The 14,707-nt window shown below is 44.3% G+C and overlaps 1 protein-coding gene across 1 annotated transcript in view; it reads right to left on the reverse strand.

Annotated features, from left to right (window-relative positions):
• Positions 1-14,449, reverse strand: part of LOC124612261 (peptidoglycan-recognition protein SD-like) — a 168,993-nt gene extending 154,544 nt beyond the window's left edge. Inside the window, exon 1 of the mRNA XM_047140355.1 lies at positions 14,327-14,449. Coding sequence (XP_046996311.1) covers positions 14,327-14,384 — 58 coding nt within the window. The 5' untranslated portion in view covers positions 14,385-14,449. The remainder of the gene's footprint in view (positions 1-14,326) is intronic.
• Positions 14,450-14,707: the final 258 nt, after the last annotated feature.

Below are 14,707 nucleotides of genomic sequence, written 5' to 3' on the forward strand. Positions count from 1 at the left end.
TTGACAACGAGGTTGTACCCGTCGTGACTACGGCCCTTCCATCCGGCAGTGCATGCGTGCTGCCTGTGGTCCCGGCGTGTCCTCGCGCTGCGCGGACCTGGCCGCTCGTCCGTCCCCAACCGAACTGCCGACTCACACGACGGGGAAACACCACAACGTCGCCGCACAGATAGTACCACCGTTTTCAGATATCGATAACTGCTTCTGCTGCCTCTAGCGGACAGACAACGCTCGCAAACGGAGTGGCGCCAATGAACACACGAAGGAGACGACAACCGTAGCTGTACCAGCTAAACGATGCCAACCTAGCAACGGCACCAACGTGAGCTGCAGCACGGCTCACTAAGTGCCACACGAAGCTGTATGAATATATTAGAAATAACATAACGTAGCTATTACAAATGCCACTGTTTGACGAAGTATAAATCTTCATCATTAGAATTACAGAAGAGACAAAAACATGGAAGCGTAAAAAACACTATAGTAATTTGTCCCACAGTAAGAGAACTCTTAGAAACCGTAGCCGGCCGGAGTGGCCGTGCGGTTCTAGGCGCTACAGTCTGGAACCGCGTGACCGCTAAGGTCGCAGGTTCGAATCCTGCCTCGGGCATGGATGTGTGTGATGTCCTTAGGTTAGTTAGGTTTAAGTAGCTCTAAGTTCTAGGGGACTGATGACCACAGCAGTTAAGTCCCATAGTGCTCAGAGCCATTTGAACTATTTTTGAAACCGTTCAGAAACATTCCGTGGCTTTTAGTTCAGTGTTCTAAGAAATAGTATGCAAAATAAAGCTTCAGTAAGAAAAAACTCTCGTAATAATGAGAAAGTTATTCTTATTAAACAACTAATAAAGACTGTAAATAATACCAGCCTACACAGCAATCAGCTTGCCAGCCACATATGTCGGAAACAAATCGTAAGATCTAAGGTAAAAAAAAAAATTAGAACGTATATCGGAGAAATTATCCTAATTCGACGGAAATCGGAAGATGTGATCTACATGTACAGACAAATAAATGATTGTTGTTGTTGTTGTTGTGGTCTTCAGTCCTGAGACTGGTTTGATGCAGCTCTCCATGAAACTCTATCCTGTGCAAACTTCTTCATCTCCCAGTACCTACTGCAACCTACATCCTTCTGAATCTGCTTAGTGTATTCATCTCTTGGTCTCCGTCTACGATTTTTACCCTCCACGTTGCCCTCCAATTCTAAATTTGTGATCCCTTGATGCTTCAGAACATGTCCTACCAACCGGTCTCTTCTCGTCAAGTTGTGCCACAAACTCCTCTTCTCCCCAATTCTATTCAATACCTCCTCACTAGTTATGTGATCTACCCATCTAATCTTCAGCATTCTTCTGTAGCACCTCATTTCGAATGCTTCTATTCTCTTCTTCTCCAAACTATTTATCGTCCATGTTTCACTTCCATACATGGCTACACTCCATACAAATACTTTAAGAAACGACTTCCTGACACTTAAATCTAGACTCGATGTTAACAAATTTCTCTTCTTCAGAAACGCTTTCCATGTCATTGCCAGTCTACATTTCATACCCTCTCTACTTCGACCATCATCAGTTATTTTGCTCTCCAAACAGCAAAACTCCTTTACTACTTTAAGTGTCTCATTTCCTAATCTAATTCCGTCAGCATCACCCGACTTAATTCGACTACATTCCATTATCCTCGTTTTGCTTTTGTTGATGTACATCTGATATCCTCCTTTTAAGACGCTGTCCATTCCGTTCAGCTACTCTTCCAAGTCCTTTGCTGTCTCTGACAGAATTACAATGTCATCGGGGAAACTTAAAGTTTTTATTTCTTCTCCATGGAATTTAATACCTACTCCGAATTTTTCTTTTGATTCCTTTACTGCTAGCTCAATATACAGATTGAATGAATGATTACAATTTGACAAAAATTGGATGATTTATTCAAGGGGAAAGAGCTTCACAAATTCAGATAGTCAATAACGCGTTGGTCCACCTCTGGCATGGCAGTTACTCAGCCTGGCCTTAATTGAAAAGGTTGTTGGGTGTCCTGAGGGACATCCTGTCAAATTCTGTATAATTGGCGCATTAGGCCGTCAAAATCAAGATGGCTGTAGGGCTCTGCCCATAATCTAAAAATTCTCAACTGGGGAGAGATTCGGCGGCCTTGTTGGCCAAGGTTGGGTTTTGAAAACAAGACGACAAGCCACAGAAACTCTCGCTGTGCGCAGGCGGGCACTAACTTGCTGACTGTAAGGCCAGGGTGGCATACCATGAAGGGCAACAAAACGGAACATGGAAAATCGTCGACGTATCGCTGTGCTCCAAGGGTACCGTGGATGACAACCAGAGGAACCCTACCAGGAGCTGAAATGGCACCCCAGACCATTTCCCTTGGATGTCGGGGTATATAGCGAGTGACTGTCAGGTTGGTATCCAACTGCTGTCTGGGGCGTCTCCAGATACGTCTTCGACCTGGAGCCTCATTGACTGGAGAAGAATTGTCTTAAGTTACGAGTTCCGCTTAGAATTGAGTCCCGATAGCGGAGACACGTCCGGAGAAGCCCTGGACAGTGGTGGGATACCAGCCTGACTGTCGCCCACCACACGGTCCGACAAACAGGTCTGGGGTGCCATTTCTTTTCATAGCAGTACCCCTTTGATTGTCATCCGCGGCACTCTTACAACATAGGATACGTCCACGGTATTTTACATCCCGTTTTGTTGCCCTTCATGGCAAGCCATCCTCGGCTTACATTTTTGCAAGGTAATGCCAACAATCCATAATTAGCAGCAAGTAGCCCAATGTCACATAATGCTAGATGTGAAAGTCCATGTAACAAGGTTAGGATTCACAGCATTAAGAGAGCTCGAGGATGTCATATTATCGACAATTTGACATACAATGCTGATATAGTTCAGAGTCCTTTAAAGTTGAAGTAGCATTTAGCCCGATGTCTACATGTGTAGTGACAGTTATATAGGAATAATCATAACAAAAAACAAAGTTGACTATCCTTTAAGATATGTGACTGAGGTGACAAGTGATGATGCCCTGTTATGCACGTATTCTTTATGAAAATTTGGGTTGATAAGGATGGGAGTAACACACATAGTAATAAATAAGTACCAGTGCCATTGATTTTGAATATATATTGAAATATAATGGAACAAACAGACGTGTAGCAAAGAATTAAGCATGGACGCTTGTCAAACATGGATCACGTGTTCTAACATCAGTATGATATTTATCTGAGGTACTAAGTAGGTGAAAGGCAAGTATGTAAGCAGTACAATATTTAGGCATAATTTTCAACCAAAGCCCAAAAAGCTACATCTTTCTCTATATATGGTACAAGGACCATCATACATTAATCAATATGACTGTCTGTATAATAGTGGATGTATAATTTGTACATTACTGACACATGTTAAGAATAACATAATACTGCATAAAGCAGTGAATGTTGCAGTAGGCGATCGTTATATACATGCTGGTATAAATAATATTAACAAACGTTAATGAGACATATGGAATTTAGTGTAAATGTATGCTGAGTCGATCATAATATAAACGTTCCAACATGTAATTTCGTCTGCCGGCCGATGTGGCCGAGCGGTTCTAGGCGCTTCAGTCCGGAACCGCGCTGCTGCTGCGGTCGTAGGTTCGAATCCTGCCTCGGGCATGGATGTGTGTGATATCCTTAGGTTAGTTAGGCTTAAGTGGTTCTAAGTCTAGGGGACTGATGACCTCAGGTGTTAAGTCCCATAGTGCTTAGAGCCGTTTGAACCATTTACCAACATGTAAGTCCGTCTCTGTTTTAGTCAGGGTAACACAAGTTAGACAAATTGACATACTTGTGTACTCTCCTACATAAATGTGTGATAAAAGAGAGTATGTTATCGTCTGTGTAAATAATACCCCTAGGTGCAGGTATTATTTGGATGATAGGAAAGTCTACAGGTAATTGTATATTGGGAATAAATTAGAAATGTATAAACCCATGCCTTCTAAATTCTTATTGGAATATTGTAAACAAATAGTAAAGTTATATGATTAATTTCTGTTAAAACATTTTTGAAGAAGTCAGTGAATGACCAAAGGAATGAACGTCATGATCAAACACAGCAATAAAACTAATTAAGTTATTCACTGGATATTCATTAAAACACAACTGCCAGATGGTTAATTATTAGAGAGATTATATACAGGTCATAAATAAAGCAGCTCATGGTCCATATGAAACGTAGACCGAGGTCTAAGTAAAATCTGAATGATTTGGAGACTGAGGTCTAGGTATATCCACGAGGTCTATATTTCTATAAAACCAGCGAGCACTGTACCATATGACCTGTCTTTTTTAATTGAAGATGAAGCTTATGATAATACATTAAAATGTAAAATATTAGTTTGTTAAAATACTACAGAATCTTCTGAATAGAATAGTCTTATGTTACCTGTATTAAAATCGAACGGAGATTGATGTCAGAATTACCTTTACATTGCTAGACTGTGAAGAGTATAAAAATATGATAGTATAATTCTTCAATATGGCTCCATGAACCACAGCCAAAAAATTTAATATCGAACAGCTGTGACAATATCTAGTGACCGCATTATACAGGGTGGTCTATTGATAGTGACTAAGCCAAAAGTCTCACGAAATAAGCATCAAACGAAAAAACTACAAAGAACGAAACTCGTCTAGCTTGAAGAGGGAAACCAGATGGCGCTATGGTTGGCCCGCTTGATGGCGCTGCCATAGGTCAAACAGATATCAACTGCGTTATTTTTAAATAGGAAGCCCCATTTTTTATTACATATTCGTGTAGTACATAATGAAATATCTTTTAGTTGGACCACTTTTTTCGCTTTGTGACAGAATGGCGCTGTAATAGTCACAAACGTATAAGTACGTGGTATCACGTAACATTCCGCCAGTGCGGACGGTATTTGCTTCGTGATACATTACCCGTGTTAAAATGGATCATTTACCAATTGCGGAAAAGGTCGATATCGTGTTGATGTATGGCTGTTGTGATCAAAATGCCCAACGAGCGTGTGGTATGTATGTTATGTTAACCGGGGACCTAGAAACGACGGAGAGGCTCCGTCCCCGCCGCAGCCGCAGTGGTCCGCAACCCCACGACGACTACCGCAGTCCACTTCACCCCTCCGCCGCCCCACACAGAACCACTCTTTCAGAGTTATTGTGCGGTTCGGCCACCGGTGGACTCCACGGGAAACGTCTCACACCAGACGAGTGTAACACCTATGTTTGCGTGGTAGAGTGGTGGTAGTGTACGCGTACGTGGAGAACTTATTTGCGCAGCAATCGCCGACATAGTATAGCTGAAGCGGAATAAGGGGAACTAGCCCGCATTCGCCGATGCTGATGAGAAACCGCCTAAAAACCATCCACAGACTGGCCGGCTCACCGGACCTCGACACAAATCCGCCGGGTGGATTCGTGCTGGGAACCGGCGCTCCTTCCCGCCCGGAAAGCCGTGCGTTAGACCACACGGCCAACCGGGCGGGCTGCTATGTATGCTGCTAGGTATTCTGGACGACATCATCCAAATATCCGGACCGTTCGCCGGATAGTTACGTTATTTAAGGAAGAGGAAGTGTTCAGTCACGTGTGAAACGTCAACCACGACCTGCAACAAATGATGATGCCCAAGTAGGTGTTTTAGCTGCTGTCGCGGCTAATCCGCACATCAGTAGCAGACAAATTGCGCGAGAATCAGGAATCTCAGAAACGTCGGTGTTGAGAATGCTACATCAACATCGATTGCATCCGTACCGTATTGCTATGCACCAGGAATTGCATGGCGATGACTTTGAACGTCGTGTACAGTTCTGCCACTGGGCACTAGAGAAATTACGGGACGATGACAGATTTTTTGCACGCGAAACGTCATTCACCAACAGCGGTAACATAAACCGGCATAATGTGCACTACTGGACAACGGAAAATCCACGATTGCTGCGACAAGTGAAACATCAGCGACTTCGGCGGGTTAATGTATGGCGCGGCATTATGGGAGGAAGGATAATTGGCCCCCATTTTATCTATGGCAATCTAAACGATGCAATGTATCTGATTTCCTACGTAATGTGATATCGACGTTACTACAAGACGTTTCATTGCATGACAGAATGGCGATGTACTTCCAACATGATGGATGTCCGACACATAGCTCGCGTGCGGTTGAAGCGGTATTGAATAGTATATTTCATGACAGGTGGATTGGTCGTCGAAGCACCATACCATGGCCCGCCCGTTCACCGGATCTGGCGCCCCCGGATTTCTTTCTGTGGGAAAGCTGAAGGATATTTGCTATCGTGATCCACCGACAACGCCTGACAACATGCGTCAGCGCATTGTCAGTGCATGTGCGAACATCAAGGAAGGCGAACTACTCGCTGTTGAGAGGAATGTCGTTACACATATTGCCGAATGCATTGAGGTTGACGGACATCATTTCGAGCATTTATTGCATTAATGTGGTATTTACAGGTAATCACACTGTAACAGCATGCATTCTCAGAAATGATAAGTTCACAAAGGTACATGTATCACCTTTTACCAACTGTTCGTCTAAAATTGTGAGCCATATGTTTATGACTATTACAGCGCCACCTATCACAAGGCGAAAAAAGTGGTCCAACTAAAACATCCATATTTCTTTACGTACTACACGAATATGTAATAAAATGGGGGTTCCTATTTATATAAACGCATTTGATACCCGTTTGACCTACGGCAGCGCCATCTAGCGGGCCAACCATAGCGCCATCTGGTTTCTCCCTTCAAGCTAGACAAGTTTCGTTCTTTGTAGTTTTTTCGTTTGACGCTTATTTCGTGAGATATTTGGCCCAGTCACGGTCAATGGACCAGCCTGTATAGTATAGCGCGATAATACATCACAAAGAAGTAGAGGATGAGATTACAATTCTGACCCAAGTTTACAAGATCTCTGAGTGCCATGTCTAATAACAGAATCAAACATTCTCCATACGTGCGTGGTGAGAACATAACTGACCCGCCATGTTATTCCAAAGACGTGGCACAAGTACAAATGTATAAGGGGTGATCAAAAAGTTTCCATTTGATGATGATGGAGGTGGATGACGACCAAGCACCTTCTCCCCAAAGTAGACTACAAATGCTCAGTAATAATGAGTTCTGTTGTTTATGGTGGATAGGGGAATACAAGTCCTCCACGAAGCGCGCTGTGTGAACAGGGTCCTTTTCGTCTTGAACTCAGGGTTACCACTGGGTAACAAACACTGTACCTGTGAAGGGTTTGATCAGCCAAAACGGTCACATAAGCTTGGCAGTAATTCCAATCTCCACAGTAAGCATGGGGCCCATAGAATACCATTAAATGGTTGCCCAAAGCATTACTGAACCCCCGCCATGTTTCAGTCTTGGGACATAAACTCGGACAGAAGTTGAAAACAATGTGAAAGAGAAAAATGTCCAAATTCATATGTCCATAGCCCAGGTTTAAATGGCTTCGGCACCACGTTTTCCAGCGGCATTTGAATCACTGATGAGTTGTTTTGGAATTCCAACTCGCTCTGAACTTCCCTGTTTATGGAGCTTCCTTCGTGATGTTTAGGTGTTGACAAGGTTAGCAAGTGGGACACTTAGTTCTCCAGTGACTGTTGAGGCTGTTGTCCTGTTACTTTTCGTCGCATTCCTCTTCAATGATCGTCAGTCATGATCACTATGTTTTAGTCCCATCACTATTCAATTTATACGTTAGTGATTTACCAACCACAATATCAACTAAATTCATCTATGCTAATGACATCGCACTGGTAGCACAGAGCAGTAATTTCGCAGATGGTGAACGAATTCTTACGGAGGATCTGGAGAAGATGTCAACTTTCTTTAAGACCTGGAGATTGGTCCCAAGCACATCTAAACCTGAAGTCTCTTGTTTCCATCTAGCGAATCGTGCTGCGAACTACAAACCAAGAGTTCTGCTCAATGGACAAATGTTGAGGTACAACCCTTTCCCAAAATATCTCGGAATCATTCTAGATAGAACTCTGAGCTACAAAGAGCACATCACCAAGCTTTCTCAAAAAGTTGCTGCAAGCAACAACATACTACATAAGCTCAGTGGTACCACCTGGGGAACCCCTGCTGACTGTCTGCGTTTAACTGGCGTCAGTCTTGTGTACTCTGCTGCCGAGTACTGTGCACCTGTCTGGTTGGAAAGTGTACATGTGAAGAAGGTAGACACAAAACTTAACGACACAATGCACTGCATTACTGGTTCCATCAAATCAACCCCATGCCACTGGTTACCTGTACTGAGTCACATATCTCCACCTCACTTAAGGCGAAAACAAACTCTACTGAGGGAGGACAAGAAAATCTCTGCATCACCCTCTCTACAACTGCACCAGGAATTCTGTCATCCGCCATAGCAACGATTGTGATCAAAAAGACCAGCAAGTGTTACTGCAGGACAACTCATCGCGAATGGTTTTGATCTAAACGAAAGCTGGAAGCATGAATGGTCAACAAAAACATTGGGAACAAGAGCTCATCACCTTGATGCCACAAAGAAGCCAAAAGGCTTTGACCTACCGAGGAACCTTTGGTGCCACCTCAACAGGTTAAGGACTGGACATGGTTGTTGTAGGTACTTCAAGTACAAATGGGGCTGGATCAGTTCACCAATGTGTGAATGTAATCAAGAAGAGCAGACAATTGAACATCTAGTCCAATGCTGTCCACTTCATTCATACTCTGGAATTCCCGATGACTTGTTCACTCTCACACCCAGCTTAATTAACTGGTTGAAAAACACGGACTTTAAGGTTTAATCTTGGTTGGTTGGTTGGTTGGTTTTGGGGAAGGAGACCAGACAGCGTGGTCATCGGTCTCATCGGATTAGGGAAGGATGGGGAAGGAAGTCGGCCGTACCCTTTCAGAGGAACCATCCAGTCATTTTCCTGGAGTGATTTAGGGAAATCACGGAAAACCTAAATCAGGATGGCCGGACGCGGGATTGAACCGTCGTCCTCCCGAATGTGAGTCCAGTGTCGAACCACTGCGCCACCTCGCTCGGTGTTTAATCTTGTCTAATATCATATGTATATTGTATAAAATCATTTGCCATATATCAATTGTATATTGTATAAAATCTCCATACGATTAAATAAATAAAATAAACTGAACAAACACTTTCGACCGTGTTCTGACCTAAAGAATGATGTTTTTTCGCTTTCCCCATAAGCGGTTTCAATTTACAGTACCGTGTCTCTTGAAATACCGGGCACTTCGGCTACCTTGGTTACGGAAGTATACACCATATATGCACCAACAAAAAACGTATTGAGGACATCGCACAGTTGCCGTTCGCGGTTAAATACAACAGGGAACCTGCAAGCTTGGCTAGCATCTGCATTTAAGTTGAAGCATGTATTTCTCGCTGTGTTCCTATATTTTTGTCCAACCTTGTATATACCTGAGTGGTAGTGTCGTGGGCTTTCCAACGATGGGCTCCGCGATCAGTGACGGCAGGTTTGCGTTTCAGACCACAAATGTTTTAGCTATGGGTTTTTTGACAGTGAAAGGAAGCCACAACAGTGGGAGAGGCCCAGCCGATTGTTTCATAATAACAACATCCCGTCACATTTTATCCAGGCTTAGGTCTGGCAATGTGCCTAGCACGGGGGTATATTTAATTTTCTTATTTTCATCTTTCTATTTTTTATACTTTTACTTTTTTCATTCTACAAGATTGCTGCAGCAAACTATTAAACTTCTTGTCTGTTTCATAAATTTTAATTTCTCACTCAGTGTCTTCGCTCCGTTAAATCTCCTAACTAATGCCAGGATTCTGAGTCGTCTCAGCAGCTTCCCTTATCGCTTAACACAATGCAGTCTTGGAGTTCTCGTTATTTGGCGTATACGACGGAATCTAAACCCTTATCTTTCAGATCTTGAAATTTCTCTTTAAAATTTGGGAAAAGGCGCATTGCTTTTCTTCGTTGACTCTTTTCCTGCCGTTATGCATTCGTTTATGAATTGCACACATGCTTCGTCAAGCGGGCAACAATGATCCTGTTGAGCCATGATTCTGTGATTTGCTATTTTTAAACGTCTTCGGCATTTTGTCCGTTCGGAATTGACGCACCATCGGCTCGTATTCTCATCACATTTTCTGCGCACCCAGTAACGATTTCCATTCTTGAGGAGACACGGCTTCCCATTTGTTGCAATTATTTCTATTAGTGACAACGTACAGACATCGAGTAGCTTATACCTAATAATCTATACGGAAACGAAGGCTATAGTCAAGGGAATTGCCTAACTGACGGCGCTGCTGGTGAACTATCGGCGTAAAACAGCAATGGTCAGAAAGTCGAAAACTGCAAAATTGTTTGGTAGGCACTTTCGAAAGGGTCGATAACATCACCGTCGGAAACCTTACGTAGTCTGAGTGGCGACCGTTTCTCGTCACCCGTTCACCCTGGTGCGGGGGTAGGTGGCCTGTGTTGGGGGGCGCGAACCGCCGTTCGCTTCTAGGTGCGTTTAGTCTTACCCAGACACGCGAAGCGTCAACTGCTAGGCGTGACCTCCGCGAATAGCTGCCGATGAAGGATTTCATGCCGAACTTAGCTGGTAGCCGTCGTACCTGTTGACGAGACTTCCATGGAGCCTAACCTCAATTGATTCCTCAATGATGCTCTCCTAAAAGTCACTAGTTCAACACAGCATTTTTGGTTTCTCAAATTCGAACGTAAGCCCTCCTTGAGGCTGTGTTCTGCCACTGCTGACTTCTTTTTATGTCCCAGAAGTAAACATCTAATGTGTTCCTGACTGCGTTACGAGACACAGCGCTGTGTTTGCCCAATGTACTGGAGACCACACTTGCAAGGGATGCTACGCTGGTGTGCAGAAGTTAAGGACGCAAGCAGCTTTCGCGTGATGTGTCACTGCCAAGTAACAGAGCTCGATGAAAGATGGACGATACACAGTAAGAAATCCTACATTACAGCACAGAAGGTAACTGAAACAAACACCCAATGAGACGAACAGAAATGACATTTTCATTCGAAGACAGTAATTATACTGAAGTAGCCGTGGTTTACAAAACCCAGAACATGGTTCTTAATAGGGTGTGTGATCATCACGGGCAGCAGTGCATGCTCTGCAACGTGCTCTGATACTGGCCAGAGGGTGGTAAGGAATTTTATGGTAGAGCGCTCTGTTTCTCCACCAGCACGATTGACAGCTGCTGGATGGTCGATGGTGAATGTGGGTATACTGCAATATGTCTCACCAACGCATCCCTCAAGTGGTCGATGAGATTTAAGTTGGGGGAACGGGCAGGCCAGTCCATTCGCCGAATATCGAATACCCACTCGTTCCAAGAGCACCTCCACCTCAATGGGGTAGCGCATTGCATCCTAGGAAACGAAGTCAGAGCCGAATACACCCCTGAAAAGATGCACATCGGGAAGCAGTACATGGTCGCAATAACGTTGACCGATGAGTGTAACCCATTCAAAAATCTGAAAGTCAGTATGCCCATGCAACATTGTCCCGTCCCACACCATAACACCTAGACCACCAGAACGATCATTCGACAATGTTTCTGGTTGCATTACGTGTTTCACCTCTCACCATACGACGGTACGCCCAGAATCTTTACTCAGGTTACCCCTCTCTTCGCTGATTCACTCCCTATGCTCCTGGCACCATCACAAATGATGCCGGCCATGCGAGGGTGTCAACAGAACGCAGCTTACTGGTCGTCGGGCAAAAAGACAACCCCCACACAATCGCTGTGCCACTGTGGAGAGTCAGATTGTGTGCCTTGCAGCTCTATCAAATGTGGTTGCAATTGTACCTGTTGTTTGAAGTGGATCCCTTCCTGCCTGTTGCACAATACAGCGATTATTTGCTGCTGTAGCTGACTGTCGTTGTCCACCATCTCTCTTTCATGTAGCAGTGCCTGTCGTTCAGAATGCTCCTCATGGACATGAAACAATGACGTGAGCAACACCAAACTCCTAGGCTACAGTCGTAACACTGCGTCCTTCTTCCAGTTTTCCTTTGATTTTTCTCTATGTACGTGAAGTCAGTCAACAGCGCGCGCGCGCGCGCGCGCGCGCACACACACACACACACACACACACACACTGTCTTTTTCCGTTCCTTCAACTGCCTCGTCTTGAGGGGCCAACTCGATTTGGCGCTATAGTTACGTTGATCTCACACACTGTGACGTTCAACTTTGTGTGTACGACTCGAGGAGGTATGGTAACATGCTCCCGAACTCTCATCCATTTCCAAGTAGTTAATATGCAACTAGTTAATATACGTATTAGGTTACTTTATCTACCTCGTCCTTATGTTTTGCAGAGCTGTGTATATATATATTGATTATTTGCAGTTGCAGTTGCCCTTTACAGAACAAAACGTATCTTTCGTTTGTTTGTGGTGGTCGAATGATGGACTTGAAATTGTTTTTTCCTAGGATTTCGTCTGAAGGAGGCCCTACATCGGGGTAGGGGTGTAGAAAGAGAAGTTTCTCTTTGAAATTTCGTGGTAGATTAAAACTGTGTGCCGACCGAGAATCGAACACGGGAACTTTGCCTCTCGCGGGCAAGTCTCGGTCCGGCGCAGTTTTAATCTGCCAGGAAGTTTCATATCGGCGCACACTCCGCTGCAAAGTGAAAATATCAATTTGGGAGTTCCTCTTTATGTACTTCTTCTTTGTAAATTGCTATATCACTCGTTTTCTTCAATGCACGTCTAATTAGCACTTCGCTGTACCCATTTTGGCGAAATATATCTTTGAGGAGTTAAAACTAAGCTGGGAGGCTGCGTAAAGAATGGTATGTGCCCTGCCAACTTGTTAACAACAGTGTTCAACGGCAGTGGATGACGACAGCTTATTGCATGAAAGTGCAGATCCCTGTAGGATTTCTTTCTGTAGGTCATGTGTTCTTTTCTTTTTATTAGAATGTTTAAAAATCGAAACATTCATTCTGTTCTAGCTCCATCGTGAATTGTATGGTTCGATGGGCACTGTTCAGCTGGTCCAGCAACTCATTCAGCGCACTCTGCCATGTTCCCACAATGATGGTGTCTTCCGCGAAACAGAAGATGTGTTTATGTTTGAGTCAAGCAGTTTTTACTGCCATCTCCTCAAACTGTTCTAAATAACATTCACCAGATTTCTTCCGCAGTCTCCTAACAAAGTGTGGGCTGTTGGTAGCAAGTAAGAGAGATTACGCCTGTTTCTTAGCGCCTAGCAGCACCCACAGAAGTAGTGAATTGCTATTTGTGTATAAGTTGTTGCTCCACATTTGGACACGTTTGTGGGTGTAAAGCGTTGGCCGTAAATAAGCATTTGGTTGACCTCCTATACTCATACTTCAGGGGTGGAAAGCGTTTGACAAAGCGAATTGACCGTAAGACTGCGCTACGTCGAAAAATTGACATATATTTGGGCAAAAAGAAAAAAAAAACTGTCTTTGACTTCAAACGGATTAATTTTCATTTTATTTCGTACAAACCATTAACTTTATAATCGCCATTGTTGCTTCATCACTGGCTGAAGACATCTGCAGCATGGTGGCTGTCTCCTCAATACCGTTGATTTGTTTACGTATTGAATCTTACTCTATGACCGTTACTGCGCAAAATCAAGCGCCGGCAAGCCAGTCGGGAAGACAAAGCAGAGAAGGCTGTGAGAAGAAGTCAGCCAATCGCACACTGACCGACATCCCTTCCAGGATGACAACGCGACAGCAGCGGGCCCTAGCTGAAGAGGACACAAGCGCCGCGACCGACTGGTGACGGCCCAGTTCAATAGCAGCTTCAAGATTACCCACTTGTATAGCAGCGACATCGATAGCAGTTCAGGACAGACTTTTGTCAGTTAAAGATCAGCAGTCACTGCAAAGACCGATTATTTAGTATGTCGCCCTTTGCTTGCGACACATATGTGTAACTGCCAAAGTATTGTAATTTTCTTATTGTAATAAAACTCATTAATAAGACTTGTTTGATTGTTTGTCTAGCAAACCGAGTTCGCAGGATTCGTAGGCACTACAATGACTTTACTACAATTGTTAAAGTCATAACAGTTCATTACATAGAAAAAACGAGTAGTTTACTGGACTTGAGAAATCGGGAACAAAATAAAATACTCTCGGGACAACAGCATCGCATAAATGAATAGAATACACTAATGTTACTGGACAACCAAAGCGACATGCGTCGGTACGCCGACTACGAACTCCCACGAATAGTGTAGGGGAGGCGCAGCCAGAACGGTGACGGTACCTGCGGCAGCGCGGGCTGACAGGATGGCGGCGCCCGCACCCGTGTTGCAGTTGCTCATCGCTCAGTGTACACGCCACACCTCACCACTCCACAGCACCGTACCGCACCACACGCCGGCCACTTAGTGACTGCCGACGCCTCGCTTCCCCTCGCCACGCCGCGCAATCACAGCCGAAGGAGATGCCAGGCTTGCCAACCGCTATACTCCGCCACAGCCCGCTTTCACTCGTCTGGAGACAAACTGCGAAGAGTGCTCTGGCTACGGACCAGTGAAAGCAACGTTTACAGCGTTCGTGCTGACTACAGAAAACATTTGTCTTTGGACATGTGTTCAGTTATGTCAACATATTCAGACTGTCCTGCACTGTATCTGTTAAGTGA

The sequence above is a fragment of the Schistocerca americana genome, chromosome 1, assembly GCF_021461395.2.
Source record: "Schistocerca americana isolate TAMUIC-IGC-003095 chromosome 1, iqSchAmer2.1, whole genome shotgun sequence".
In the NCBI taxonomy this organism is placed as follows: Eukaryota; Metazoa; Arthropoda; class Insecta; order Orthoptera; family Acrididae; genus Schistocerca; species Schistocerca americana.